This window comes from Daktulosphaira vitifoliae, unplaced genomic scaffold (genome assembly GCF_025091365.1).
Source record: "Daktulosphaira vitifoliae isolate Bord-2020 unplaced genomic scaffold, ASM2509136v1 Scaffold_2, whole genome shotgun sequence".
In the NCBI taxonomy this organism is placed as follows: Eukaryota; Metazoa; Arthropoda; class Insecta; order Hemiptera; family Phylloxeridae; genus Daktulosphaira; species Daktulosphaira vitifoliae.
This window is the reverse complement of record NW_026099573.1, coordinates 31,591,542-31,619,457: the sequence shown is the minus strand read 5'-3', so window position 1 is coordinate 31,619,457 and position 27,916 is coordinate 31,591,542. Positions and strand designations below refer to the sequence as shown.

Below are 27,916 nucleotides of genomic sequence, written 5' to 3'. Positions count from 1 at the left end.
AAGTTTTTACTTTTTTCAACTTGCGTATAGTTTAAATGTATTTACCTTTTTTATCTTTTGTCTACACCCGTAACTGTTTCCCAATAAAACATAACATGTCAACTAAGTACTAAATGCGGTTGAACAATAACAACCAACCGTATAATTCATGGTTTATATAACTTGAAAAAATGTTTTTTGTTTACTGATCAACAAAGGATATAATGGGATAGTATAAATTATAGTACATGTCATCTGGATATTTTTAATCACACAACCTGTCATATTTTAGAGTAAACGATAACTGATATAAAACAAAAATGTAACATTGTTTGATGGGAACTTAATCTTTATATTATGATTAAATAAATGTCCTAATCAGAAATTAATAACAGGCGCAGTACTGCACTAGTACGGTCAGTTCTGTCACAGTTGCAGCTCTCAGTACAGGAAATTTTGTATTACACTAGTACTGACTTTCAATACTGGATCAACACTTAGACAATACACCAGCCAGTATTACGCTAATACGATTTGGCCATTGGCCAGTTACCAGTACTGGTACAAACATTTCTATTTGAATGTTTTTTTTATCTTTTGAATAAATTATAAGGGATAAAGAATAACAAAAATACTTCATGATTCATAAATTAAGAAAAACATGTATCTAAAAGAAACCAAAAAAAAATTAATAATACTATTTTAATTAATTAAAAAATTGATTCATTCATTAATAACCCTGAGGGCCGCCTCTAGAGGGGCCACTGGTTGCAAGTACCTCAGGCGGCAAGTTTTAATGGCGGCACAGTATTATGAATAAATATAAATTGTAGAATTAAACAAATTTTTTTTGTTTCATAAATAGCGAAAAAAATGTTCGATAAACAAAATAAAAAGATCAAATTGAGTTTCTGGGCGACATTCTAATTCCTAAATGTTACACTGGTGTACCTGTATAATTATATATATTATTATATAATAATATGAAAAAAAAATCAAAGCAAAGACAACATCACTATGTAATTTTTATATAAATTGTTGTATAATAATTCAAATTATAATAACTATATTTAATATTTTATCAACTCCTGTCAAAATGAGAATGAGCATAAATAATCAGACTCCACTTAAAATCATGGAAATGATCTCGCCAATAATTTTTTCAAAGTCAAGTTTTCAAAATCTTATGTTAAAAAAAAAGTTGAAAATCGGAGCACACTACGTATTTTTTACAACAAATAGTTTTTACCTTTTTATTTTATAAAAAAAAAAAGTGTTACTTTTTTCTATGTTCTTATTTCGTTACAACATATATTGTCCGTGGTTGAATTGATGACTAATATCAAGTCAAACAATTTGGATACTTTAAAAGAAACTTGTTGCTCTTAAACTTATTTAAAAAATTATTGACATTTTTAATAATAATTAAATCTTTATAATAAAACATTAAATATACTAAGGAAATATTTGAATAAGATAAAAACAGTAATGTTTTTTTTTTTTAACGATATTTTAGAATCAAAGCATTCAGAGAATTTTGTATATAATTGTTCCATGTATTGCGTTTATTGAAAATATTTTCAACTATTTATTTACTAAATAAATACATATAATAAATAAAGAAATAAGAAGCAAAGAAATCGTTAGAGTAAACTTTGTTCTCTTTTAATTGACTACACAGAATATATCAACAAAATAATATAAAATATGACAAAAAAGAAAATAAACAAGTAACTTCCCACAATATTTAAATATCCAATATTTAACAAAAAAATACCAGTTCTATTTATTTTATATGAAAAAGCAATGACTTGTACGTTTATGAGACTTTTTCATATACCTGTAACAACAGAGAAAAGAAACTTATGTAAAGTTGAACTGTTAAGGGCTAAAATTCGACCTTATAGTGCAATCAAGGAACTAGATAGTACACTCGAGACTATACTTTTATATAGTATTCACTACAGTAATTTCTTAAAAGACATACGAGTAAGAACTATGACAACAACTTCTTCACATTTCAGCTAGTTGTTAAACTTTTATTTAACGTTTCCTGAAATTAAGATTTTCAGCCTTTTATCTTAATCGCACACCTATAAAATTATTTTTAAACCATTTACATTAATACAATCATTATACAATACTTAAATATTATGGTTCACACTTTAAGCTGACATTAGTCAGCTACGAAACTATGACTTTGAAAAATCGATACAACATGACCACTGCTGTTATTGTTATCACCAAAACGACAATTTATTTACGAAATGTCGCTGCTATTGACTTGACTATTTAGAGGTGGATAATAAATGGATTGTAGTCATGTTATCATCAATATAAAAGCGTGTCCGTTCAACAACAGCTTTGGTCGAGATAAATCCGTTCGGTCAAAGGAGTTCAACGAGAGAGAACTTTATTTATTATTATACTGCGTTCCCATTTTCAAAAGTATATCAGAAATGTATGTGTATAAGTTATTAAGGTTATAGGACTTACATTTTTTCTTTTTATCAGATTTATATGAAGTTGTCCATTCTATATTCTACTCAATTTTAAAAACTCTAATAGTTAAAGATTTTTAAATTAAGTTAGAATATAATGAAAATTGAACTGATATGAACTCCATTATATTAAAAATTATGTTTTTTCAATTTCAAAAATATATTTTTTTAATTGTGTATAATAAATATAAACAAAAACATAAAATTTAATAAAGCTATGTCTTGGAGAAATATAATTACATAAGAAAATTTTTCACTATGTCATTATTTTCACTTTTGGTAGAGGGAATCGATACCCTATCCCTCACAATAATTACACCATTGAATGCAAATTATCAATTTTTGATATTTTACTATCAACACAATATATTATTTAAACAGTTATAATAGTTTTATAAAGTAAATTCGTAAATAAAATAATAATCATAACCGTTTACGTGTGTAATAAACAAACTATCGCGTATTTATATCAAAATGCATAAAAAGATAATCAATAAACTTATAAAAGTTCAAAGTAATATTTAACATCAGGTCACTTTTTTTTGAAAATTTGACCTAGAAAAGTTTACCTCTGGTGTACAGAACTTTAATACGTAATTCTTATATTTTACAAAATTACTTTTAATAGCTTGCTTACAGTTAAAAATGCTAATAGCTTAAAAATTAAATACAATGAAAGGAGCATGACACCTCTCGTTCAACATGGATTTTATACGTTATCATAACTTAGTACTCACTACTTCTGACATAACTCTTGATTAAAAAAAAAATCCATTCATTGAGAGACGAGTGAGAAAATATTCAGTTTACTAATTTATGACGATATACTTACATCTAAATATCTTATTCATGGGCGTAACTATACATTTGAGTCCACGGTGCGAGGTCTCATCATTATTTGAGACCTATTTAATGTCACAAAAAGTCTTAGGTACATAATTTTGAACAAAAAAAGCTCATTTATTTTTTTTCGAAAATGGGAGGTCTGTTTTTATTTGCAAATAGAGAACTTCCAAAATTGGCTTTTTTTTATATATTAATAAAAGTAGGCCATTTAGAAACAAATTGTTTCATACTGCAACAAATTTAAATTGAACATTTTGTACTGAATATTTTTGTATGTTTAGGATTTTTACTTTTTAAAGCATATTTAACATATTAAGGACTTTTAAATATATTTTACACTTTTTTTTCAAAATAATATTTTATTAAGACATTTATTAATTAATATGTGAACATATTTACTTATTTTTTTTAACTTTAAGTTCTCTATCTTACTTATTTACTTTCGTTATCATAATTAAATCAAGTAATCACAACCCTGGTTCTAAGTTAGCATTTAAAGAATAATATTATATGTAAAACGCATCTATTTTGTTTTTCTCTGGAAATCAAGTTTGTCTTGTATTACGTTATTTAAGACACATTTTCAGCTAGATAATAACTATTTATTTTTTATTTCATATTTTTAAAGTTTTTCCAAATATATTTTAAATATAATATAAAATAACCATAGTAAAATATTGAGTAGCTATTTTTTTAATTTAAGTCTAGAAATTATGACGTCAAGGGAGACTAATTTCATGTATAAGAGTTTTAAGAACCCACAAAAACCAATTTAACCCCATATAATTAAGCTAATGATCTTATTATTACATTAAAGTAATGACCTACCCAGTCTTGATTGGGTTTAGGGAGTTAGATCTCGCCCGGGCCACATTAAGTTCCCATATAATTATTAGTCTGTTTATAAAATATAATATTTAACTTACGATAAACGCACGCCTCATTAAAATATATGTACGATGATATAATACTTTTATACCTATTAAAATAATAATAATTTTTACTATTATTATTTGTAATTTCACATTTTAACAAGTTATTGGTGCCACATTCTAAATTCGATAAAAAGGCTTTACTGTTATTTAACAGGAAAATATTTTTTTTCTTTAAGTACCATCACAGGACGTTTGAAAAATGATCAAGTTATTGTTACGGGAAACTTTGTCAACTTGTTCAAAATTATTTTACATAAATTGTATGATTTTTATTGTTTAGTAATTTCAATGACCCCACACTTATTTTAATGAACAACTACTTTGTTTTCACAATTAAAACTTTTTCTCGTTCACAATAAGATATCTGATATAACTTTTATTGTTCGTAATGATCAATTATGTGCATATATGATTTTGTTCCACTTAACTTTAAATGAATTATATTCGAACGTAAGATAGTACAAAGACGATTGTCTTATTTATTATAACTCTAATTGTTATGTCAATAGTCTATATAAAGATAATTTATAGATATAGAAAACGTATTACGTTTTGTATTGAATTAAATAGAAAACATTTACATAAATTAACCATTTTTAATGAGTTAAAAATATTTTTTTCCTGATAATTTCTTTAGAATTATATAAAAATATTAAAATGTATATTAAAAGAGCTATTATTTAGATGCATTTATAACTTGTTAAGTTAATCCGAACAAACTATTTACCAGTACAAATTTTTATTAATTTACTTGAGAAGTTATTTTTTTTTTTTAATGTTATAGTTTTGAGGAGTTATTTTCACCCAAAAAGAAAAATATTTCTGTTTTTCTATATTATATTACATCAAAGTTGCAAAAATTTGGGATATTTCAAAATAACTAAAAATTAATAAACGCATATAATTCACAGCATTGTATATACCTAATGTTAATTTTTTTAGAATACAAAATTTCTAGTATTGTAATTTTTATTAAACTTTATATTATATAAATTTTAAATTAACTTAAATAATGTAAATTAATCAAAGTTATTGAGTTTAAATATTTTATGCTCAATAAAAGCGTGTTATACATCAGTTACGATAATAAATTAAAGTGTAAATTCAGATATATCAAGTCTTTTAAAATTCCATGAAACATTTTCAATATTTTCTTACTGTACATTAACCAAAGGGCTTTTGTAACTTTAATGGTAATAAAATCATTATACTTTAGTATGGTACACGATAATGGTTGTTTATTGTGAATTTATTGTTAACGTCTTCAATTTTTTAAGCTTTCTTTGTATAAATAACTCGTTCGAATAATAAATTAATGTTTCGGAATTTTGAGTTTTTATTTGAACATAAAATAAAATTAAAAATGATAACATAATGCTTTGCCTAAACGTTTTTAAAGAAATCATAGGATCCATTAATCACGACACATTGACATTTCAATTGATAAATGTAACCTCAATCAAAATAACGTAACACATTATAAAAGTGCATTAGAATAATATGAAATGAATAATTAGAATAATACATCTTAGAATAATATGTTCTAGATTCACATTATTTGTACTTACAATTGAATTTGGTTGACATTTTAATGCTGTATATAATACAAACATAATCCTATGATCATGATCATTATTACCATAGACGTATGGTAATAAAAATGTTTGGGGGGCTGATTAAAGTTTTTTTCATACAAAAAATAATTTTTTTACAGATTTTTTTTTTTTAATTTGACTCTTGATTTCTCTTAAAACAATAATTCTATTAAGAAAATTATTTTTGGTATTTAAAAAACAAAGATTTGTGATTTTATGTTCTATTTATTTTTAACTGGTGCCTACAAGTAGCAATTTCAAAAATGATAACAATTAGTTTTATTTACTTATAACATAAGGCATACCACGTTTTAGGTCGTACACAAGTTATTTAGAAGTATTTCAATAAAGTCTAAGTTTTACATTTTAAATGATATGTATTTAAATAAATAATAGTTAAATAATTTAAGTATAATTTTGACTATAAGATAATTAAAATCATAAGTTTTTCTAAATATACTACAATAATAAAATATTCACCAACCATTATAAATTTAAAAAAATTAAAATCTAAATATACATTATTAAAAAATAATTATTATTATCAATTCTTGACTACCGCAGATTTCTAAAGACCTTTTTTCTATTCGATTATATTGAAATAGTAGTATACGTTTAAATTTAAATAAATACATTATTTAGATTATTATAAACATTTTATATACAGAATAATCGATTTATCATAACCACTCGATTAATTTGTTTTTGATAAATGGTAATTATATAAATTTATTTTATTAGAAAACTGAAAATTTTTTGTAATAAATAGATTAGTCTTTTCGCATCTGTTTGTTAATTATTACGCACACCTTGTGAAGTATAAAATTTATATAATGGAAATTTAGGTGTCTCATAGGTAGTATGGAATTTCTAAACTTGTTTAATTGTAAAATATATACAGAGTGATCAGTTTATCATAACCATTCATTTACTCTCAAAATTAATACATTGTTGGAAAAACAATTTTTGATTTTTCTTAGTTATATATAATTCTTGATTTATCATTGATAATTAATTTTTTGAATCATCCCTTATAACTTAAAGGAGTGTAATTAGATTATTTCCTTAGATTTTTTAGATTATTTTACAATTAAACAAGTTTGGAATTTCCATACTACCTATGAGATACCTAAATTTCCATTTCTTAAATTATATACATTTTAGGTATACATATTATATACATTTACAAGGTGAGCGTAATATTTAACAAACAGATGCAAAAAGACTAATCTATTTATTACAAATAATTTTTAGTTTTCTAATAAAATAAATTTATATAATTACCATTTATCACAAACAAATTAATATTTATTAAATATTTTAATATTAAAAATCGTAATTAAGTGCAGGTAACTAACAGATACAGCGAATAAGTTTTCTAAACTTTTTACAAATGTTAGAACTATAAAATCAATTCAACATATTTTTTTTATCTTTACAGACTATAATACTAAACTTAACAGTTTACCTACGTTAAAAACTTTTAAGTTGTCAAAGTAATTATTTATACTATTCAAGGGAGGAATATTCTATTTTATTAATGTCAAAAATACATTATTTTTGAGATACATTATACGATAAACGAAACATTTTGTTCCTATTATCAATGTAATTATTTTAATAACACTATCTTAAAAAAAATTCCGAATTTTCATATACATATACTGGAAGTTTTTTTTCATTACTTTTAAAGATTTTATAATATTTGTGCCTGTGAAGATGTTCTTATTGTTATTTAAGACATCTGTATTGGGAAATGTAACAAATAAGTACATATTAGGGTGGATAAAAAAATTATCGATCGTCGAAATTTTAATGAATTTGTATGTACTAAAATTAAATTGAACTTAAATTTTACTAAATTTTTCGTGTGTTATAAATATCAAATGTAATTCAGTATATAGAATAAAAATTGAGTTACAAAGACATTATACGTAAAATAATTAAATGTTATTTCTTAAATTACAATTTATAATAAAACTGTATTAGTTTTAAAATAATTATATTACGATATAATTATATTCATATCAAAAATTAATTTTATTAAAACTATATGTAAGCTATTTTTTGTAGCCTATATTATAATGACCATTAAAAATTAAATTACATCATAAGAAATGATTTAAATAAAACTATAAAACGTTCAAAATATTACTATTACAATCAATTAAACCTGTTGCATCACATAGGTTTGCTGACTTCTCCTAATTTTGAATTAAATTTATACAGATATACAATTTCATCATAACATAAAATTGTATTCTCATGTTATTTATTAATGTAGTATAAATAAACTATTTAATAGAAAAAAAATAATTGAAAAGTATTTGATCAACCGTTAATATTTAATAATATTTTCAAGAATATCATATATTTTAGTTTATGCTTTATTTTTAAAAATAGGTTTCAGTTTTTAAGATAAGTGAATAATTGTTTTTCTTCTTATAATATACATAAATATTAGCCAAACTGCATAAAAAAAAAATTTAAGCTTAATTGAGACCTACTGGAATTATACCATATAATGACGCCAATTAAGATATACACGCTATCAATTAACGACTTAAAATTTTGAAACTGAAAAATTTGTATTCTACAGTAAAAATCAAACTATTTTGACATACTAATCATAGTATTTGACCAAAAATTGAATAACAGAAGTCGTTTTTTGTTTTTTTTTTTTTTTTAAATAGTGATTTTAATCACTGTCAGATATTATTATACTTGATCTAACTATGCCACGTCACCACTGTGCCACGACCCCCCTGTGCTGGGTTTTTTTTTAATTTAAAATTGAGTTTTTCAATATTCGACAACATTAGCTTCAACTAGATCTAAATGGGGTTTTTATAAAATACTGATCATTAAATAATGAGAAAGTGCTAAGAATTATTATACATAGACATTATAAAACATATACACCATCACAAAACCAATACCATTTTCTAAGCTTCGAATCAAAGATAAAAACACTCAACTTTTTCTAAATTACACTTACGTAGAAAAACAAGAAAATGATCTATTTGTAATAAAAAATTGAGATAAAAAAAATAATTTATTTTAGTAAATGTTTCATTGTAAAATTCGAAACTTATATTTTTAAGAAATAATCAAAAATACGCATTTTCCTTTTTGATTTACCAAACTTTTTATACATTGATAATAATAAATTAGTATTTGTTACCTTTTAACACCAAACTTTTACTCAAGCACATATAATTGTTTATATAATAATTCAAAAGGATTATTGGAAGTTAAAAGTATAGTAAAAGAAATACAGAAATATTAGACTGTCAAATTTAAATTTAAAATTTCTCTAAAATTTTACAGATTAACCAACTTTTAACTGTCAAAAATATTTCTGAATAATATATCCTCTCATCATCTGATTTATTAAACTCTAAAAAAAAAAATGAAACTTGCTATGGATATCATGAAAATTAAACCTTTTACACTATTAAGATTTAAATAAATTTGATAAAACAAGAGTCAGCTAGTAAATAGTTCCAATGGTAATAATAAATTTTGAATTAATTCTTAAAAACACAAGAAAAAATAAATATAACAATTACAAGATATAATATAATATCTCACTTAAAACAAATTTATATTTTTGAGTAATATTAAAAATATTGCTTTTATAAAATTTAAATAATTTTAGTTCTAATTAACCAAAATTATTTTACACAATCATCATATTTACTACCATGATTTTCCATCTAATAATTAGAATATATATGAGTTAACTTAAAAACAAAAATCAAGTGAATATTATAACACAAATAAGATTTAAAAACTTTTTTCATCTTTTAAACATAAATTTGTGAAAGTATGTTAATGATTAGTCGCACACATTTTTGACACGAGAAAGTTTCGTGATGCCATATTCACTAGTAACGATAAATTATATACAGAATTTATCTCTAAAAAATTGTCAACCAATGACAATATAAATAACTATTAATTATAAGTTTATTAGCTATTCTAAAGATAATTGTATAAAAATTAATCTTAAATAGGCTAAATAAGGTTTTTTTTTTATAAATGTCCTCCTTGAATCCCAATGGATTAGATATAAACAACACAAAATCACATTCTATCATTCCAACCTGAACCCCTGTAGTAAACAAGATCGAAAAAAATTGGATTTTCTATTTATTTCTCATAGGTATTGAGCCCGTTGTATTAGGCTTTAAAGTATATTATTTTCGATCCTGTCAAAATTCCTTGCAGTTGTATTTGTCATCTTTCTATTGTGAATATAGTACAAATACATATAGAGCTTGCATGTAAGTTATATCGAAAATAGTCAGCTCACATGTAATACACAGAGGAAAAACTTCAGCTTGTTCAAATATCAATAATACGATAACAAAAATTTTTTAAATTCTTAGATGCCTATACTCTCAACATAATATTATTTTCTTATCAATTTATATTGTTTCGATATAAACACGCATTAAAACACAAATTTGAGAGATTGCATAAAAATTAAAACTTAATTTAATTTAGAATGTTTGAAATAAAACTAATACGTATTCACTGATAAATATGTAAACTGAATTTTAGAAACATTTCACAGACCATTAGTTTCTATATAAAATTTGTTTTCATTTGTCATTTTTTTCAAAAAGTTATGGCAGTTTAAGTAATTGATAACAAAATATCGATATTTGCCGATTTCAAAAATCATAATTTTTTGAGTGATTCTTTTTATTTACGAAAAACAAGGGAATTATTTCAGAAAAATTTAAGGGTAATATCTTCATCTAGATACAATTTGTGATCTTTTGGTGGATCGTTAAACAAAATCGGTTTATAAAGAGATAAGAAAACGTGGTGACAGATAAAAATAAATATTATAAAATTAATATCTTCTCAGCTTCACATCAAAAAAGGTCCATCTTTTATAGTTGGTATGCACTTTAACTTGTGAATAAAGTAAAAAATATTTTTTTTTCTATGAAGCTATCAAAATATAATCATTTCAATATTATTTAAGGAACTAATGGGTATTTTTATAAACACAATACTCTAGTATTTAACATTTACATTGTGGCGTTTAAGGAGCTATATTCTTCAAGGCTTGTGTATACAAACGATTATTACAGACTTAATGAAATTCCTCTAAATGATACTCGAGCAGAATTTTCTGACTGTAATTTCTTTTTCCCAGACGACTTTTTAGATGAAATGAAAATTTACAATGTCATTTTCAGAGCAATAGACCTAGATTGAATTTCATATAGTGGAAACAAGGGACTTGTTGAAAAGTTCATTCCACCCGGTTAAGTCATTATACTCAACTTCGTAGAGATAATAATATTATTTTCTACTTCGATAGCGTTTGCATGAGTATACATTTAAGAATAATCATTATAATAACATCATAACAAATGGAATTACAGAAAATTAACAGAATAAGGATCTTAAAAAGTTGTCTAAAGAACAAAAAACTTATTGTCTTTAAAAATATATAAGCATTTCATATTACACTAATTACTGTGTCAAAAGTTGAGTTTTTTCTATTTTATTATATGTGTTTTTAACTTTAAATTAATCTTCAGAGTAAGTTTTGTTTTAAAATTAACAATTATTCATCACGATTGTTTTGTTCGTTAAGGCTGTATTAATTTAGTCTTTTAGCGAATCGGCGGATAAACTTTAGACCTAAAAAATTACTTTATTATGTATTAAATTCGAAAATTGTTAGTTTATTTCATAATCTTTATGTAATGTCAATATAAAACATAATGTAAATCTTTATGTAAACAAACTTGAATTTTTGAAATAATGTTTTTATTATCATAAAGTCTTTTTAATAATTTAACCAGAAATCTTAAATAAAATACATTTATATCAAAAACAAACAAAAATGCTAACAATAATTTCAAATATACAAATTTAATAGAAAAACAGTCCATCTACTACTCATTGTTTGTTAATGTTTAACATTTATATTAGCTATAACACTAATATCATTTAGGAAATTACCAAGAACATTTCAAAAAATAATTATTACAATTTTAGCTTCGATGAGAAGCTGGGAAGGTATTAATTTTGTTTTTTTTATGTGTCTGTTAACACTTTTTCTCAACTCTCACCGAACCGATTTCTTTCAATGATACGTCAAAAGATCACAAATCGTATCTAATCAAAGACATTACCCTCAAAAATTGAAAAAATTTCCCACGTTCCCCGTAAATGGGGGAAACCTCCAAAAAAATTACAAACTTAAAAATCGCTAATTTTCGAAATTTTCGAAATTTTTTTTATTTAAAACTGCCATAACTTTTTCAAAAATGAACAAATCAATATAATTTTTTTTCTATGGATGCTTGATGTCTTTACCTATCATTTGGTATATTTTTTTATAAATTTAACCCTCACCAGCCCACAGGGGAGGATTCAAAATGAAACTTTTTCACAAAAAATTAACTATTTCAACTTAACTTTTGAAAGTGTTCCAGAAATACTGACACTTATATATATATCTTAAATTAAAGCTAATGTAATGTACTTTATTATGGAAAAAAAAATTTCGCACTTTATTTTGTTTTCATGATGAAAACAGTCATCAAACTTAATAAAAAAAAATACGATTTTTGGAAAAAAATTCTTTTTTATATTTTTAACATTATAACGCTATAAATCTTTGAAAAATGTATAGATCAATACAATTTTTTTATGAGAAATAATATTTATATACCTCTTTAATTTGACATACTTGTTTTTTAAATCGGACCATTTTCCTTAATACAGAGGGGTTTTAAAACATAAAAATGCATAGAGAAAGTAGAACTTTTTCAACTTGACTTTTGAAAATGTTCCGGAAAGTCTGACACTTTTATATATATCTTAAATTAAAGCTAATGTAATGTAATTTATTATGCAGAAAAAAAATTTCGGACTTTATTTTGTCTTCACGATGAAAATGGCTACCGAATGCTATTTCCGTGTGAAAATTCTTTATCTTATTTTTTACATTTTCAACTTTATAATGCTATAACTTATTGAAAAGTGTATGGATCAACACAATTTTTTTATGAGAAATAATATTTTTTAATAATCCCTTTTTCATTCAGGATATTAATAAGAAAATAACAGATCATGTAGCTTTTGGAATAATCCACCAATTACTTAAAATTAAACACTATCTAAAGATTTTTATCGAAGCGTTTTTTTTTTGTAATGATTTTAATCACTGTCAGATATCATTATACTTGATCCAACTATGCCACGTCACCACTGTGCCACGACCCCCCTGTGCTGGGTTTTTTTAATTACAAGTATTACTTATATAGACTGGATATGAAATGCGGACAGAGTATATGTTCCGAGTACGGGATTCACCCACTTGCGCTACATACTCAATACATATATTGAAATCCATGCAACTCATTAAATATTTATTTTTAAAACCGACATTGATTCATAAATTTTTGTTTACAAGAATAAGGCTAAAAAACCCAGCACAGGGGTGTCGCGGCACAGTGGTGACGTGGCATAGATGGATCAAGTATAATGATATCTGGCAGTGATTAAAATCACTGTCAAAAAAAAAAACGCTTCGATGCAAATCTTTAGATAGTGTTTAATTTTAAAAAATTGGTGAATTATTCCAAAAGCCACATGATCTGCTAGTTTCTTATTAATATCCTGATTAAGATAAAGTATATCGAATGAAAAAGAGAATATTAAAAAATAATAATTTTTATCTGTGCTGGGTTTTTTTTTTTAATAATAGTCTACGCTACTGAAAATAGTAATGTCTAAACACTATCTCAGTTTAAATATATAATAACAAATTTACTTTTTTTATAATTAAATGTTGTAGTGATTTTTAGACATTGATGATAAGATATAGGAAATTGACATGTTACTATTTTGGACTATGGACGACCCTTGATGAATGTAACTAGAAAAAAATAATTTATGGGCTACATTTAATTTCCACTTTATTCGAAAATATTCTTATATTACGTATAGCTTTTCTAAAATGTTATGGGGAAATCAAGTCCTCTCTAGTTCCTTAAAATAAGTTTTTCGTACAATTATCATTACACTCATAAACTTTATTGCAACATTTTCATACTTATCAATTTAATTATATAATTTAATTTAATTATACAATAAAAGTGCGTTTGTTAAATAAGCGTTGAGACAGGTTAAATCATAATTCATTCAGAGTTTAATTTAGAAAGAAAACCTGTAATGGTATAACAATTACAAATTCCTTACAAATAAGAAGGGTATAATTTTTCAATAGCTCTATAAATGATATATTTAGTTGAACAATAAGGAAAGTCGCGCCTATCCAACAGTATTGTATAAATGAACAAATGAAGTTTTCACTCAATCAAAAAAAAAATAGTAATAACGAGAAAAAGTAATAATGAAGAAAATCCTTAGGTCTACAACAAGTACTTGTAGCATATTATTAAATAGTATTTCAAATAAAATAAACATTTATTAAATTTGAGGTTATTTAAAAATACTAATTTTGATTTTTCAACCAGTATTTTTTCTACAATATAATGGTAGTCACACTTGACACATTGCTAAAATATAAATGAGAAATCGGATTGTGTTGTTTTTAATAGGATTCTTTACGAAGTCACACAAATACTAAACAAAATGTAACTATTAGAATGTTATTGTTTTCAACACTTTTTTCGGCTTGTTTAATTGGATAACAATTAGACGTCTCGATTTTTACTCGCACTAGTATTCGAAAAACTAAATCCATTTCAAATATTTGAACATTAACATATTCAATGAATTTTTAAATCATATAGACATAACAAAATGTATTTTCTTTACAGATTTAATTTTTGTATACTGTTAATAAAAACCTCTTATAAAAAACTTAACCTTATAAACAAATATATCGAATGACTACAGAAATTAGTCAAATATAAAGAGTAAGTTAGTTTGCTGTTCGTTCGTGATAGTTTTAGAAACCAGACAAATACTTATAAAAATAATACTCATCTTTCGTTTTGTATCTTCATATTCACTACCAAAACAAAGAACGAAAAAAAAAACATCTACAATATAAGATTAGATAAGATGATCAAATCGATTTCATTATTTATATTATGTATATACTGTTATAATTAACAGTATATACATGACATGATAACGAATTTTTTTATTTCAAATCCACAAGTTTCGTATTATAATTTAATTCACACCTTACTTTTTTTTTTAATAAGTAAATATTTTTGATTAATTATTGTCGACGAAAATTATCTAGCTATAGTAGCTATATATTTTAATTATATTTATTTTCACTTAATTTATTTTGCGTAAGCTGTAATCGCGTTATTGACTTGTATAGTGACAAAATTTAATTATTTGCTGTTCAATAAAAAATGTGTTGTATTAAAATTGATTTATTTCATACACATCAAAGAATAATGCCTTATAAAAATATAACAATACTAATCTTTGATGATTTGTACGATGGTCAAAACAAAGTTTTTAACAAAATCGTTTGAAGTCAGTATTTAAATTTGAAGTACAAATATCGCGAAATTATCATTTGAATATTATTGCGTGTACGTCTAAAGGTGTTCTTAGCACGTAAGAACGACTAAGAAATAGGTAATAATTTACGTAGCATTATCTACAGAATGTTACCATGTTAAATTATTGCTGAAAATTAATTGTTAACTCGCTTATGAATCATAAATAAATCAATACACGTTTTCGATTTTATTGCAATATATGTTGGAAAATTTTTAAATTTCAATTAATTCGTTTTCATATTAATAAAGTAACTACTGTTTGGAGTTCAAAAAGTTGTATTAACTTTGCCATTTATAAAACCTTAAATAAAAAATGTCACTTTTAAAAAATCACAAGATACTAAATTTTACACGGTTTTTCGACTTTCTGATACAACAGATTAATTATACTTCAAAACATTATGGTAAACAATAATCAAGTGTCATATCAAGACTTTATGTCCTGCTTACCGGGCAGCAAGTATAAGTGCAGCAATATAGCCATGTGGTTGCAAGCAAATGCGGTGAACACTAATCTCCAAAGCCAACCACTAAAACGAGCGACCGACGTTTTACGCTTACGCGTTTTTGAAGACATTTTCCGAGTCGTACTTGATCAGAAACGACCGGATTTAAAATGCAAAATTACAAACTATATTTTTAATAATATTTCAATAAGTAATATTAACCGAGAAAATGTTACAAGTGATAACAAGTATACGTTCAAATCGCGTGCTCGTGGTGCTTGTATGCGGGTCGACAAAGAGGCACCAAGCGAAACCAGCGACGGATAGTCCACTGACTGTAGCGCAAGGTGGTTTGCGCCAAGAGTACATCGGAAAAGTTAAACGGAAAATGCAACTAGGGAGACCGTAGCGCTGTTGCAAGACACAAAGGCAGAGCCATCTCGTGAACGAACGCAAATAAGTTTCTTTTCCTTTGTAAAAATACATTTTATTCGAACTGAAAAATTAAAAGGGCTCCAGTCAACTTTCACTCTTGTGAAATGTATCTAGTAGTTAGTATTTAAATATTAGCATATTTTATGTAAATATTAATGCAATATTTTGGGTAAGACACTCGCTTATTTTCTTAAAAAATATTAAACATTTTTTATTTTTCTAAAGAAAAATATCATTTTGTTCAAAAGACTACAATATTATATTGTCAAATAATTTATTTTTATATCTTCAAGAATAAAAGACCTTTGCTTTAATTTTCTTAAATGGAGACCCTTATTCTTAACTTCATAACAAGACCCAAAGTTCTTGTATTTTAAAATACCAAAAATTTCAAAGTTATGATTAATGTATTGTGGGATGATATTTTAAGCTGTTAACTTATGTTTTAAACAGTTTTTTTAACAACCCTGAACATGACAGCAAAAACAAATAAAACAAATTTGTTCCTATATTTTTATAATTTACGAAAAATTTCTCGAGGATTTAAAGATTGAAAACTAATTATTTTTAATTATTCAGTAAATAATTAACAAAAAAAAATACCTTAAAGGTGATAATTTTATAAATGTAGAGTAAGGGCGTAAAATCTTAACTTGAGTCCGAATTGAAATTTCACCAATGTCAGATACTCAGTCATTTTTGAAAGGTATACGGCTTATATTCATTTTTCATTATACAGTGTTCGGTAAGTAAAGAAACGAATTTATATTGTTTGCAACAATTAACATTTCTTAACTTTTCAACATCTTTATAATATATAAAACAACCTCCCAAAAATGTATAGCATGTGCCTGAGAAAAACATTATTACACTATGTAAGCTTCATTAATTTGATTGTAAAAAATAAAACGATGTAATTATGAAAATACTGACCAATAACAACTTTTTAACCAGTATTTTGAAAGTTATTAACATTTTTATATCTAGGCGGGAAGAGAAGTGATGTTAACAACTAGTTATTTTCTATTTTATAATCTAGTTAAATATGTATGTTACCATTTAAAAAGTTAACTGAACACCCCTATAATACATAAACGATAAACATAATAGATATTTTACAACAAATAAATAGAAATACATGTGTAACTAACAAAAGACAAAAAAAGAATCACTATTTTAAGAGAAATCGAGTAGTGTTAAAATAATCACTCTGTATGACATGTCAGGTGTGAATTCTGAGAGACGGTAGAGCGGCCACCTCACTCGTTAGCGCGAGTTGGATCCGCGCACGTCACATTTTATATATTTCAAGATAGAAAATGGGTTATATTTTATACATTTTATATTATTTTTATTGTATATATATGTATATCCAATAAAATATGAAATAAAACTAAAATAACTTACCTAATAGTAATATAGAATTTGTGTAAATGAACATAAAAATGAAACTGAAGTAAACCAACAGGTTAAAACACATATTCGTTAACAATAAATAAAAAAATATATATCAGGTGCACTTGAGTTTATGGCAAAAATTAAACCTTACATTAAATTGAAATAAAGAAAATTAAATAGTAGACGATTAAATAGGTAAATTTATATTACTTTACAAAACAATTTAAGAATTACCAATACAATAATTGATGTGTAAAAAATATTTGTTTTCCTTTAATTGCGCAACCTTTTTTCAAAAGCATTATTAATTTAAATTTTTATTATTTTTTATTCCATGTATTAACTATTATTATCTTTCTTCCATGTGGATTCTTGATTAGCTTTTGACGACTAAATATTATCGAAAAAGATTAAATCGCTTTAGGATTTTTAAAAGTGGGGGTTGCATTTATTCACTTACTACCAAGCACGGATCTAGTGGAAAGATCTACAGCATTTGCCTTCAAATGTGTTGCTCGAGTTGATAAACAAAGTCCAAAAAAAGTTTTATCAATTCAATAAATGCCACACGAAAGAAAAGTAAATTTTGTTAGCACCCCACATTGAAAACAGATATGTTACAAAACCTTTAATTCCTTATATTACGTAATTGACATATAATAAAAATCAAACGCTTTTCAAAAACAATACTTAAAAACCTCTGACGAATCAGATAATTAGGCTACATAAAGATAAAAAAATGGCAATTTAACTTTCAAATATACATTCAACTAATCTGTATACTTGAAGGCGTAATTAACATTTTACAGCTATTTAAGAAATACGAGAAGTTAATGTTTTTGTATATTCGGAAATGAACTTCTTTTTGTTCTGACAATAAAATGAAAAATAAGCTACCTCTAAGTATGGTAATGATACTATTTTACTATGTTAATAGAATAGGATGATAAACAAATTTATACCCCTTCTTCAATAACGCTACTTTATATTATCCGTTAGCAAAGCCTGTGATAAATAAAAATATACAAATTTTACAGTTGTAACATAAAATAACATTTTTATATTATTTCTACATTAATTAATATTTAGTAAGATTGTACGGGAAACTAAATTAATGAACATTCCTTTGTTAATGTAACACTTTTCATTTAAAAAAATTAAAAATATGTTGAATCTTGAATTGTGTCATTAGTTTTACCAATAAGTGATTATGATACAGTGTTTACAGTAAAACTCCTTACAACGGACTCTCACTTAAACGGAAATCTCTTTTAAACAGAAAAATTCTATAATTCCGGTTTTTATAGATTTAAATTAACTACTACTAAATGGTGACCTTATTTTGACGGAAAAAATTTTGTTCCACAGTTTTTCTGTTGTAAGGAGGTTTCACTGTATTAAGAAATACAACAATTTTATTATTTAAGGAAAAATCACTTTATTAAAAATTTAGACACACTATTACAATATATAAACAATATTACAAGAAATTAAAAAACTAAAATTTCAAAAATATATATATATATATATATGATTTTACATAGTAACATATGTTGGAGAAGAAAGCACACCACAATTATTGTCTTTACGTGACATAAGGATATATCCATCATTACCCCAGAAATTTGACCAAGAGTTCTTTACTAGCCAATAAGGACTACCATTTAAGTCACCATAGCCAACAAGTAGAACTGCATGATTCATTTGTTTAGGATCATTAACTAAAAACAATATAAATTTTTTAATCATCACACAAATAAAAATAGTAAAATCTTAAAATAACTATGTAAAAATGATGCAAAGAAATACATATTAAGAATACATACGACATTTAGGATCATAATATACACCATTTGAGTAGAAACTAAATGACTTCAATGATGCATAAATTGCTATTGAGATTGGACCATGATTTACTAAAGCACTTTTCAATGCTTCCTCATCATTTGGTGTAACATTTACAAAACCAGAAATTTTAGTCAAACCATCAGATAAAGAATTATTTACATGACAAAAGCCATCCTATTATAAAAATGAATAACATATAATTTCTGGATGAATTATTCTTTTAAAAAATTATGTAAAAAAAACCTGTGATAAGTAAGGTCCATAGGCATCTTCTGTAGGTATACCATGTTTTTCAATCCACTGATATGCTCTAAAATCTTCGCCTCCATCACAACCATTGTTACCAAATCCCCAACTACAATCAACCAAGGCCTAAGAAATTGATAAATTAAAAATTTTAACTTGCCCATTATAGTTAATAAAAAAAACAAAACTTATATAACATTATTTCTGTTAACTATTTTCAAGGATATTACTGTTACACTATTTTCATTAAATTTTATTAACCAATCAAAATATTCTAAATGAAGTTATGCTTATGGCAATTAGTTTGCAAACAGTCAGATAAATCATTACATAAGACGACAATATACAAACATTTTCTTTAAACATAAAATTAATGATTAACTGTAGTTAATATTTGTAAAAAACATCTAGTTATGTTATACATACAAAGAAATAATTTTAAAAATTTGAAACTTGATAATTTTAATAAGAAATATTTGAATATTTCATTTGATAGAACTTAAAATAATAGGAATTGCAAAACCTTATTTAATTTTTAATAATACTATTGTGAAAGTAATTATCTTGATAAAACAAAATATTATATTGGAATTTATTAAAATATGGTAATGAGTCAATAAATATATATTTAAAATATTGACACAAAATATTGTAAAAATGATACATTTTACTATTACTTTGGAAAAAAAAATGGATTTACTTCTCACAATTAGCAATGAATTAAGTACACTTAATAATTCTTAAGTTATAAAATGCACAAGAACTTAAGGATACCAGCGAAAATGATTACAAAGCTACATCATGTGTCACATTAATATTTGGCTAATCTTTTATTATTTACTTAATATAGCTCATAATAATTATAGTTATGAAAAAATAAAAACTTTACTTGTTCTGAAAAACTTGCTCGGTGTCCATGCTTTAAGAAATATGCACCTTCAACGGCACCAGTTGTTCCAAAACTCCAACATGAACCACAAACTGACTGATCTAAATCATTAATATTACAATATATAAATTTTATTATATTATATGATGGTAAAAACTAGAACAAGATATTTTAAAATATATTTAATTGTTTATAGAAAATCTTTTAGATTTATTGTAAATGTATAGAATTATTTTTAGATAAAAATATCAAATTTAATATTATAATACATATTATACTATCTTTATACATAGAATCTATATTATCTGATAATGTATAAATTTGTACATGCATATACCTTTAACTGGATTGACAGCACCTAGTATTCTCCAATCAATTGAATCAGGTAAATTTTTTATATTATTCATATCATACGAAAAATGTTTACCACCATTATTTTCTAAAATAGTCTTTTTATAACCATATAATGATTTGAGTTCTAATTCTGATTTATCAGCTAAATGATTAACAGCGAGTGTATACCCTGTATTGGCTCTATTTTTTGAGTGAATAAATCTAAACATTTAAATTATAAGAAGTGTTAATGTTATATTAAATAAAAAATTTGAAATTTAAAATAAAAACCGTAAGTTTTGTCGAAAATAATTTTTGCGGTCGAAATGTTCCTTAGTTGAATTGTCATAATTTCTCTTATGGTGATGTTTGAAATTATCAAATGCAATATCAACATGGTCATCATAATTGTTCATGAACTCTTTCATGGGATTGAAAGTGTATACATGATCAATACCAGGTCCAGGGAATGACTCGCATTGTATTTCTAAATAAAATATTGAATTACTAAGTTTTGTACATATTTAATTAGCCAATTAAAAAAGGTAATACCTTCTACATTAAATATACTTGGATCTGGTTTGCTAGGATCATAACTACGATAAACTACTATATAATGATCAAAATGTGAACCAAATAATGAATTAAATCCTTTCATCTCGTATCGCAAAGGATAAACTTCACTATCCTAGAACAAAAACTGGTTAAATTTAGGATATAAAATTTATTCATATAAAATATTAATCAATTATCAAATTATAGGTTCAGAGTTTGAAATAAAAATAAAAATAAAATATTAATTTGAAAATCATTTTTTTTTTGAAAATAATCTTATTAATTTTAATAATTTTAATAATAATAATTCAATAAAAGTAATTATACCTTTTTAAAAATTTAACAATACTATTAACTTTATTAAACAAGTTAATAAGAATTTAAGTATAATAAATACACATTAAAACAAAACAAAAAAATTATAGGTACAGTAACTAGTAACAATAACTTTTTTCTTTTACCATTCTATACAACCACATTATGTACTTGCTAACTTTATCTCCAACTCTTACAATAGACATCCATTTTTCAGATTTAAAACCATCAATTAATTCTTCTCCAGCTAACTGAAAATAAAACATTTTCTTTCAATACAATTGTACTTTAAGTAAAAACAATTTAGAACATATTTTTTCAGTGTAGAACACTGTATATATATATATACAGAGTGATCTGTTTACTATAAACCACTCAATTACTTGCAAACTAAATACAAGATTGGAAAAAAAAAATTTATATTTATTAGTTACAAATATGTTTTTATTAATTAGCTAATAATTACTTTTTAGAATAAGTCTTTATAACTTAAAGCAACATGATTTTTTTTAAACAAAACTTATATTGAATAAGATTATAAAATATAAAATTATTAATTATTATTATTAAGAAAATGACTGGTCTATAACAACTAATGGACTAGTACTTAGAAAGTTCTATATGTTTCGGGAAAAGTAATAAAAATAGCAACACACACTTTTCACTTCCAATCATTTTCTTAATCATAAAATTTTTTATTTCATAAGTTAATAAATATGTATGTTGCCATTTAAAAATATAGGGTTCACATCCTTATAAGATATAAGGGATGATCCTAATAAGTAAATAATAGCTAATTAATCAAGAAATATATGTAACTAAAAAAAATCAAAATTTTTTCTCTAATATTGTATTAATTTTGCCAGTAACCGAATAATTTATGATAAACCTATCACCCAGTAAATATATACATAAATACTTTGCTCCTACTGTAGTTTGCTCAATGATACGTCACAAAATCATAAAATATATTTAATGAATCTATCAAAAATATTGAGCATTTCCTTCAATCGCAGTTATAAAGAGAAATATCACACTTATACTTATACTTTAGACCTTGCCCCGACATCATACTTTAAGAAAATACAGTCATTAACTAAAGTATTGTAGGGGCTTATCCACATCAAATTAAAGCTAATACAATATATTATAAGATTAAAAATGAAAAACTATACAAAAACTTAATTTACAAGAGTTATGGATTAATTGGTCCAAAAATCATATCATTTTAATAAAAATAGCCCTTTTTTAGAGTTTCTTGTAGTAAAATACTTGGAACATTCAAAGTAAATTAAAAATAAAGTTCTTTAATTGTAATATACGATTAAATAGGAAAAACATTTTGGTAACTTGTCCTTTATAAATAATCAAAAATATGAATAAGTCAACCATAATTTAACTTTTGGTAAACATAATATATTTTTTTAATTGATAACGCATAATATACAAATGATTTATGACAGTTATTTTAATCACTATCAAATATCAATCGATATTAATCTAAAAAAATTTGTCTTCTCTACTATCCTGAATCATAACAATACTTACCTTAGTTCATTATTAGTTGATTACAACGGTTTACTCTTTTTAAAATAATGTTTTTTACATCACATAATAAAAAAAACTACTCCCAGTTCAGTCAAAACACAGCAGAGTAAAGGACTGGTATAGAAGGGATCGTTAAAAATTTAAATCTGACAATGATTAAAATCACTATCATAAAACACTTTAAAGCAATAATGTTTATAAAATGTTTGGTTATTTTGACCTTTATTAATTAATTATAATTTCATTTCCAATTAAAATTGTAATCTTCTTTTTCCTTGCCTTAATCCCAACCCAACTACTTAAGGATGACCACCCTTATCCTAACCATCCACTTGATACGATCTCCCACATCAGCTGTCCTCATATAACATTCAATAAAATTCCTCCAACTCTTTTTTGATCTTCTACTACTTTTAATTATTGATCATTAAGGTATCATTTTAATAAAACTCATTAATGATTCAAACATTTTATCTTAAAACTAAATAACAGCTTAAATGATACTTAAGTTTTCAAAATGTCTACAAAATTTTAATTTTAGGTAAGATCTAAAATATATTCAATTAAATTGAACATAGATAATTTAAAAAAATTCAATGATCAATTATATCTAATTCATTTGATACTTTTAAGTTAATCAACATAGAATTTTCTACTAATCTATGGAAAAAAAATCTTTATTCGTATCATTATTTGTATATTATTCTTAAAATATAATCATCTGATATATTTAATTTAGGAAAATAATAACTTATTTAGTTTTAGCTTTTAGAAAGATAAACAAGGTAGTGTTCCTCATGTGAAACTTAGTATTACTGATAACATTTCCAATACCTTAAAATCTTTTAGATCAGGGACAGATTGTTGAGGAGTAATATGCATTTCTTTTGAGCCATTAACTTGTAAACATTTTACAGAATTTATTTCAGTTTCTGTTGTAACAGGAACAATTTTAAGAGATGAACCATTATCTCCTTTTCTTTGTAGCTGATAGGTTTTTGCCATTCCTAAACAATACAACAATAAAAAATTCTTACATTATTTTTTAAATAAACTATATATAATTTTTTTTTATTGAAACACAAAGAATTTTATGTTTATAGGAGTGAATTAATGGTCCACTCCTTATACGATGATAGGTATAATGTATTAACACTTGGGTGATAACACTTAGATGGACAAACCGAATCAAGACAATTTAGTAAGAGGTGCGCACAATGACCCAACAGGTCTGAGTGCATGGACATTATGTCCACCTCGATAGCAACTAAAACTAAAACTAGGCTATTGACCTGATACAACCTCATGACTGAGTAAAGCAATATAGGTCCAAGGTGTGTGTCATTTTTAAAATTTCTATATAAGAACCAACAGTAAACAGAGTAACTGAACATCAACGCCTAGGGGGCAAATGAATGGTCCATTGCACTTCTATATTAAAAAAACGTAACATAAAATATATTCTGGATCAAAAGTTATTAGATTTGTCAAAATATTGTGGACCACCTTATAAAGTTTAAAGTAACAAAAAAAGTTCATTTTTTATTTTATTTTCTTAAAAATTAATTGTTTTAACACTACATCTTAAATAAAAATCAAGTAAAAAAAACAATGACATTTTTTCTTAAAAATTTTTTACAGGCTTTTTTCTGTTTTATCAGGACACTATTCAATTTATGCACACTGTATTAATAAATAATTACTACATTCTAACTGTTGACATAAAAATTAAAAATTAGTGTAATCATTTATTTTATTGTTAAGTAAAACATTTATAATTTATGCTGATAAAGTATTACAAAATAGTAGGCTGCTAATTTTTTTTTTACTCTCACACAACTGTTGGTTGTATTGTCATTAACATTACATTGTAATAACCTTTATATATCATATTTAATGTCTATTTTACTCTTAATTAATCAAATTGTTATTCATTAAGGAAACGGGTTTATCTTGTTGGTAACAATTGATCTAATACCTTACTTATTGAACACTCTGTGTACTTAAATACTTTTGTTTAAACAGTAGTTAAATATTATTTTTAACTTCTTTCTTTCAACACTTACCATTGTAATAATCAATCCGACTATTGCTCGATTCAGAATCATACCATGCTTTAAAGGGTTCATGTACTTCAGCATATGGAATAAAAATATCTGCCTCTAATGTATAATAAGAACTCCATGAAGGTGGTACATCACCTAAAGCAAATATTTGAAAAAAAATACATTTTGGAAAGTCAAAGGCTTGAAATAATATACTATTTGGAATTGTTTACACTAATTAAAGTGAATTAATCCATCACTAAGAAAATTCTTATATGATAAAATATACGAAAATTATAATATAACTTCATCAAGAGAAGTTACAAATTGTTTTCTAGAAATATAGTATGTTTTATATACTTACTTATAGCAGCAAAAACAAATTTAACTAAAAATATTACAATACATTTATTTGAGATACCCATAATTAAGTACTTTAAAATTAAAACACACGCATGGGAAATATAATATACACTGAAATACTACAAGATATAAATAAAACTAATAAATTAATCGCGTCGATCAATGTTTAAAGAATAATAATTTGTACGTATTTATGTTATCAATTCGGTCACAGAAAAACCCTAACTAGCAATGTTGCAGATGCATGAGCACTTAAAACACATTGCCAGCATTTTCACAAAATTAGTATAAAATAATCATCATAACAATGGAAGGGAGAGTTGGAACGGCTGTGCTATGTATTTATTAGTTTGATATCACAACCCCATATACAGAATGCGCAACAGAATAATTCTTAACAAATATTTTATAGGTTTCACAAAACAGATATAGTGCTGTCTAAATTATGTATTCAGCACGTCTAATACTTCATGAATTTTATAAATATTTTAATATATAAAATTGATTAAAAATACAGAATAATTTTAGATACAAAGATATTGTATATAAATCTATATTATAATATAAAATTTCTCATATAAGCATTTTAATAATTTAATAAATTCAAATTCTTTATTTGTAATATATTTTTTTTAATAATGTGGCTTAATTTCTCCTCTCTCTAAATATTTATATTCTCGTTATAGTTATAAATTGTATGACATGCATATATATTTTTTTAATTTATTTTGTGTAGAACACTGTATGCAAAATACGCACATAAACACCTGATTAAATTAATTTCCACATTTTAACGGTGGAATTAACCTTTACTGTAATGTTACTCATACTCATACTGTTATGAATCCATTTATTACTAAAATATAAAATTTTAAAACCCATGAAAATTATCATAAATCGAATTTTTAATAACTTTTATGTCAGGCATCCTAACCTCTTCATAATTACAACAATTGTAGCTTTTTATTAAAATTTATCTTTAATAAAATATGCTGTTTTAAGTTACCGTAAGAATATGAAAAAGTTTTATCATAGTCATACAGAGTGCTCAGTAAGTAAGGAAACAGTTCAATTGTTACAAACAATAAGAACATTAGAAACCCATTTCCTTACTTAATGAGCATTCTATATATGTGGCCATATCATCTTACCAGTCTTGGATAAAACATCATCATGATAAATTAACTATCAAAATTTTTTGTCAAAAAAAACTAAAATTAATGTTTTAAAATGTTGAGAAAAAAATTTAATTTTTTTTTAATTTCAAAGAAATGATAATTGAATTAAAAGTTATTGAACTTATCACATCATCGTTACTCACGTATGATTTTTCACTAATGAGGGCAAATACGCATGCATTTTTGGGGGCCTAATTTTGCTCATCACTTATGTTATAAGCGCCAATAACAAAATATACTGTAGCCCTTTTATTAATTATAAAAATAGTTCATAAATGTGATACTATTTTTGCATAATATGTAAAAACATTTAAGTCTTAAATTATGAACTATATACATTATCAAAATTTGCATGGAGTTGTGGAGACTTTAGTCCCTTAGAAATATTATTAACATCCACAATTAATCAATTTATTGGGTATTGGAATGAGTAGGAAGCAATGTGGTAAACATATCAGGTCTATATATATATTATTCAAAAATTATTAACAGAATATATGACTATGATGGCTCACACAGTCAATTTTTTTAGGCTACGCCCATAATTATACATAATATAGTATACAATTTACAACTTCAATAAAATAATAAACTAAATAATATAGCTACATATAGCAAACATGTATGAACTATTTAAATACAATTAATTTAATCATTTTTACAATTATTCACAATTGGTATAAAGTTTTTTAAAAAAATTAAAATTCAGTTTTTCTTAATTCAAAAATAATTTTAAATAAAATTTTAAAACCAATTAATTTATAATATACTATTAACTTTTGATAATAATTATAAAAGTCTAAATATTAGACTAGATAAATTTGAACAGAACTTGATGAATGCGCCATTTTTCCATGTTTAAATTTATCCATGATTGATAAAAATTGTACTGATAACTATTATCATTAAATAATATTGATGTCTTATA

General features: G+C 24.4%; 2 protein-coding genes across 3 annotated transcripts in view; both read right to left on the bottom strand.

Annotated features, from left to right (window-relative positions):
• The window catches only part of LOC126899326 (uncharacterized), a 143,749-nt gene extending 125,979 nt beyond the window's left edge, over window positions 1–17,770 (bottom strand). The window contains exon 1 of one of the 2 annotated variants that reach the window (XM_050674120.1): window positions 17,678–17,770. In XM_050674120.1, the coding sequence (XP_050530077.1) occupies window positions 17,678–17,750 (73 nt within the window). In that variant the 5' untranslated portion in view covers window positions 17,751–17,770. Of the gene's footprint in view, window positions 1–15,839; window positions 16,183–17,677 lie in introns of those variants that run through there. The other variant, XM_050674118.1, reaches the window with a different exon arrangement.
• An 863-nt stretch (window positions 17,771–18,633) lies between these two features.
• LOC126897698 (digestive cysteine proteinase 1) lies at window positions 18,634–26,112 on the bottom strand. Its single transcript, XM_050671490.1, has 11 exons — window positions 25,812–26,112; window positions 25,469–25,603; window positions 24,237–24,409; window positions 22,001–22,105; window positions 21,537–21,672; window positions 21,276–21,471; window positions 20,989–21,206; window positions 20,652–20,752; window positions 19,760–19,888; window positions 19,495–19,690; window positions 18,634–19,389 (listed from the first exon to the last, which is right to left on the bottom strand). The coding sequence occupies exons 1-11, from the start codon at window positions 25,870–25,872 to the stop codon at window positions 19,205–19,207; spliced, it is 1,635 nt and encodes a 544-aa protein (XP_050527447.1). The 5' UTR covers window positions 25,873–26,112; the 3' UTR covers window positions 18,634–19,204.
• Between the last annotated feature and the right edge of the window lie 1,804 nt (window positions 26,113–27,916).

Bases quoted from the DNA above. Each gene is read 5' to 3' on its own strand.
- LOC126897698 (XM_050671490.1), bottom strand. From the start codon at position 25,872: ATGGGTATCTCAAATAAATGTATTGTAATATTTTTAGTTAAATTTGTT. The intron at 21,207-21,275 runs GTTTTTATTTTA...TTAAATGTTTAG, and splicing joins TATTTTCGACAAAACTTACG to ATTTATTCACTCAAAAAATA. The intron at 19,390-19,494 runs GTATGTATTCTT...TATTGTTTTTAG, and splicing joins ATATTATGATCCTAAATGTC to TTAATGATCCTAAACAAATG.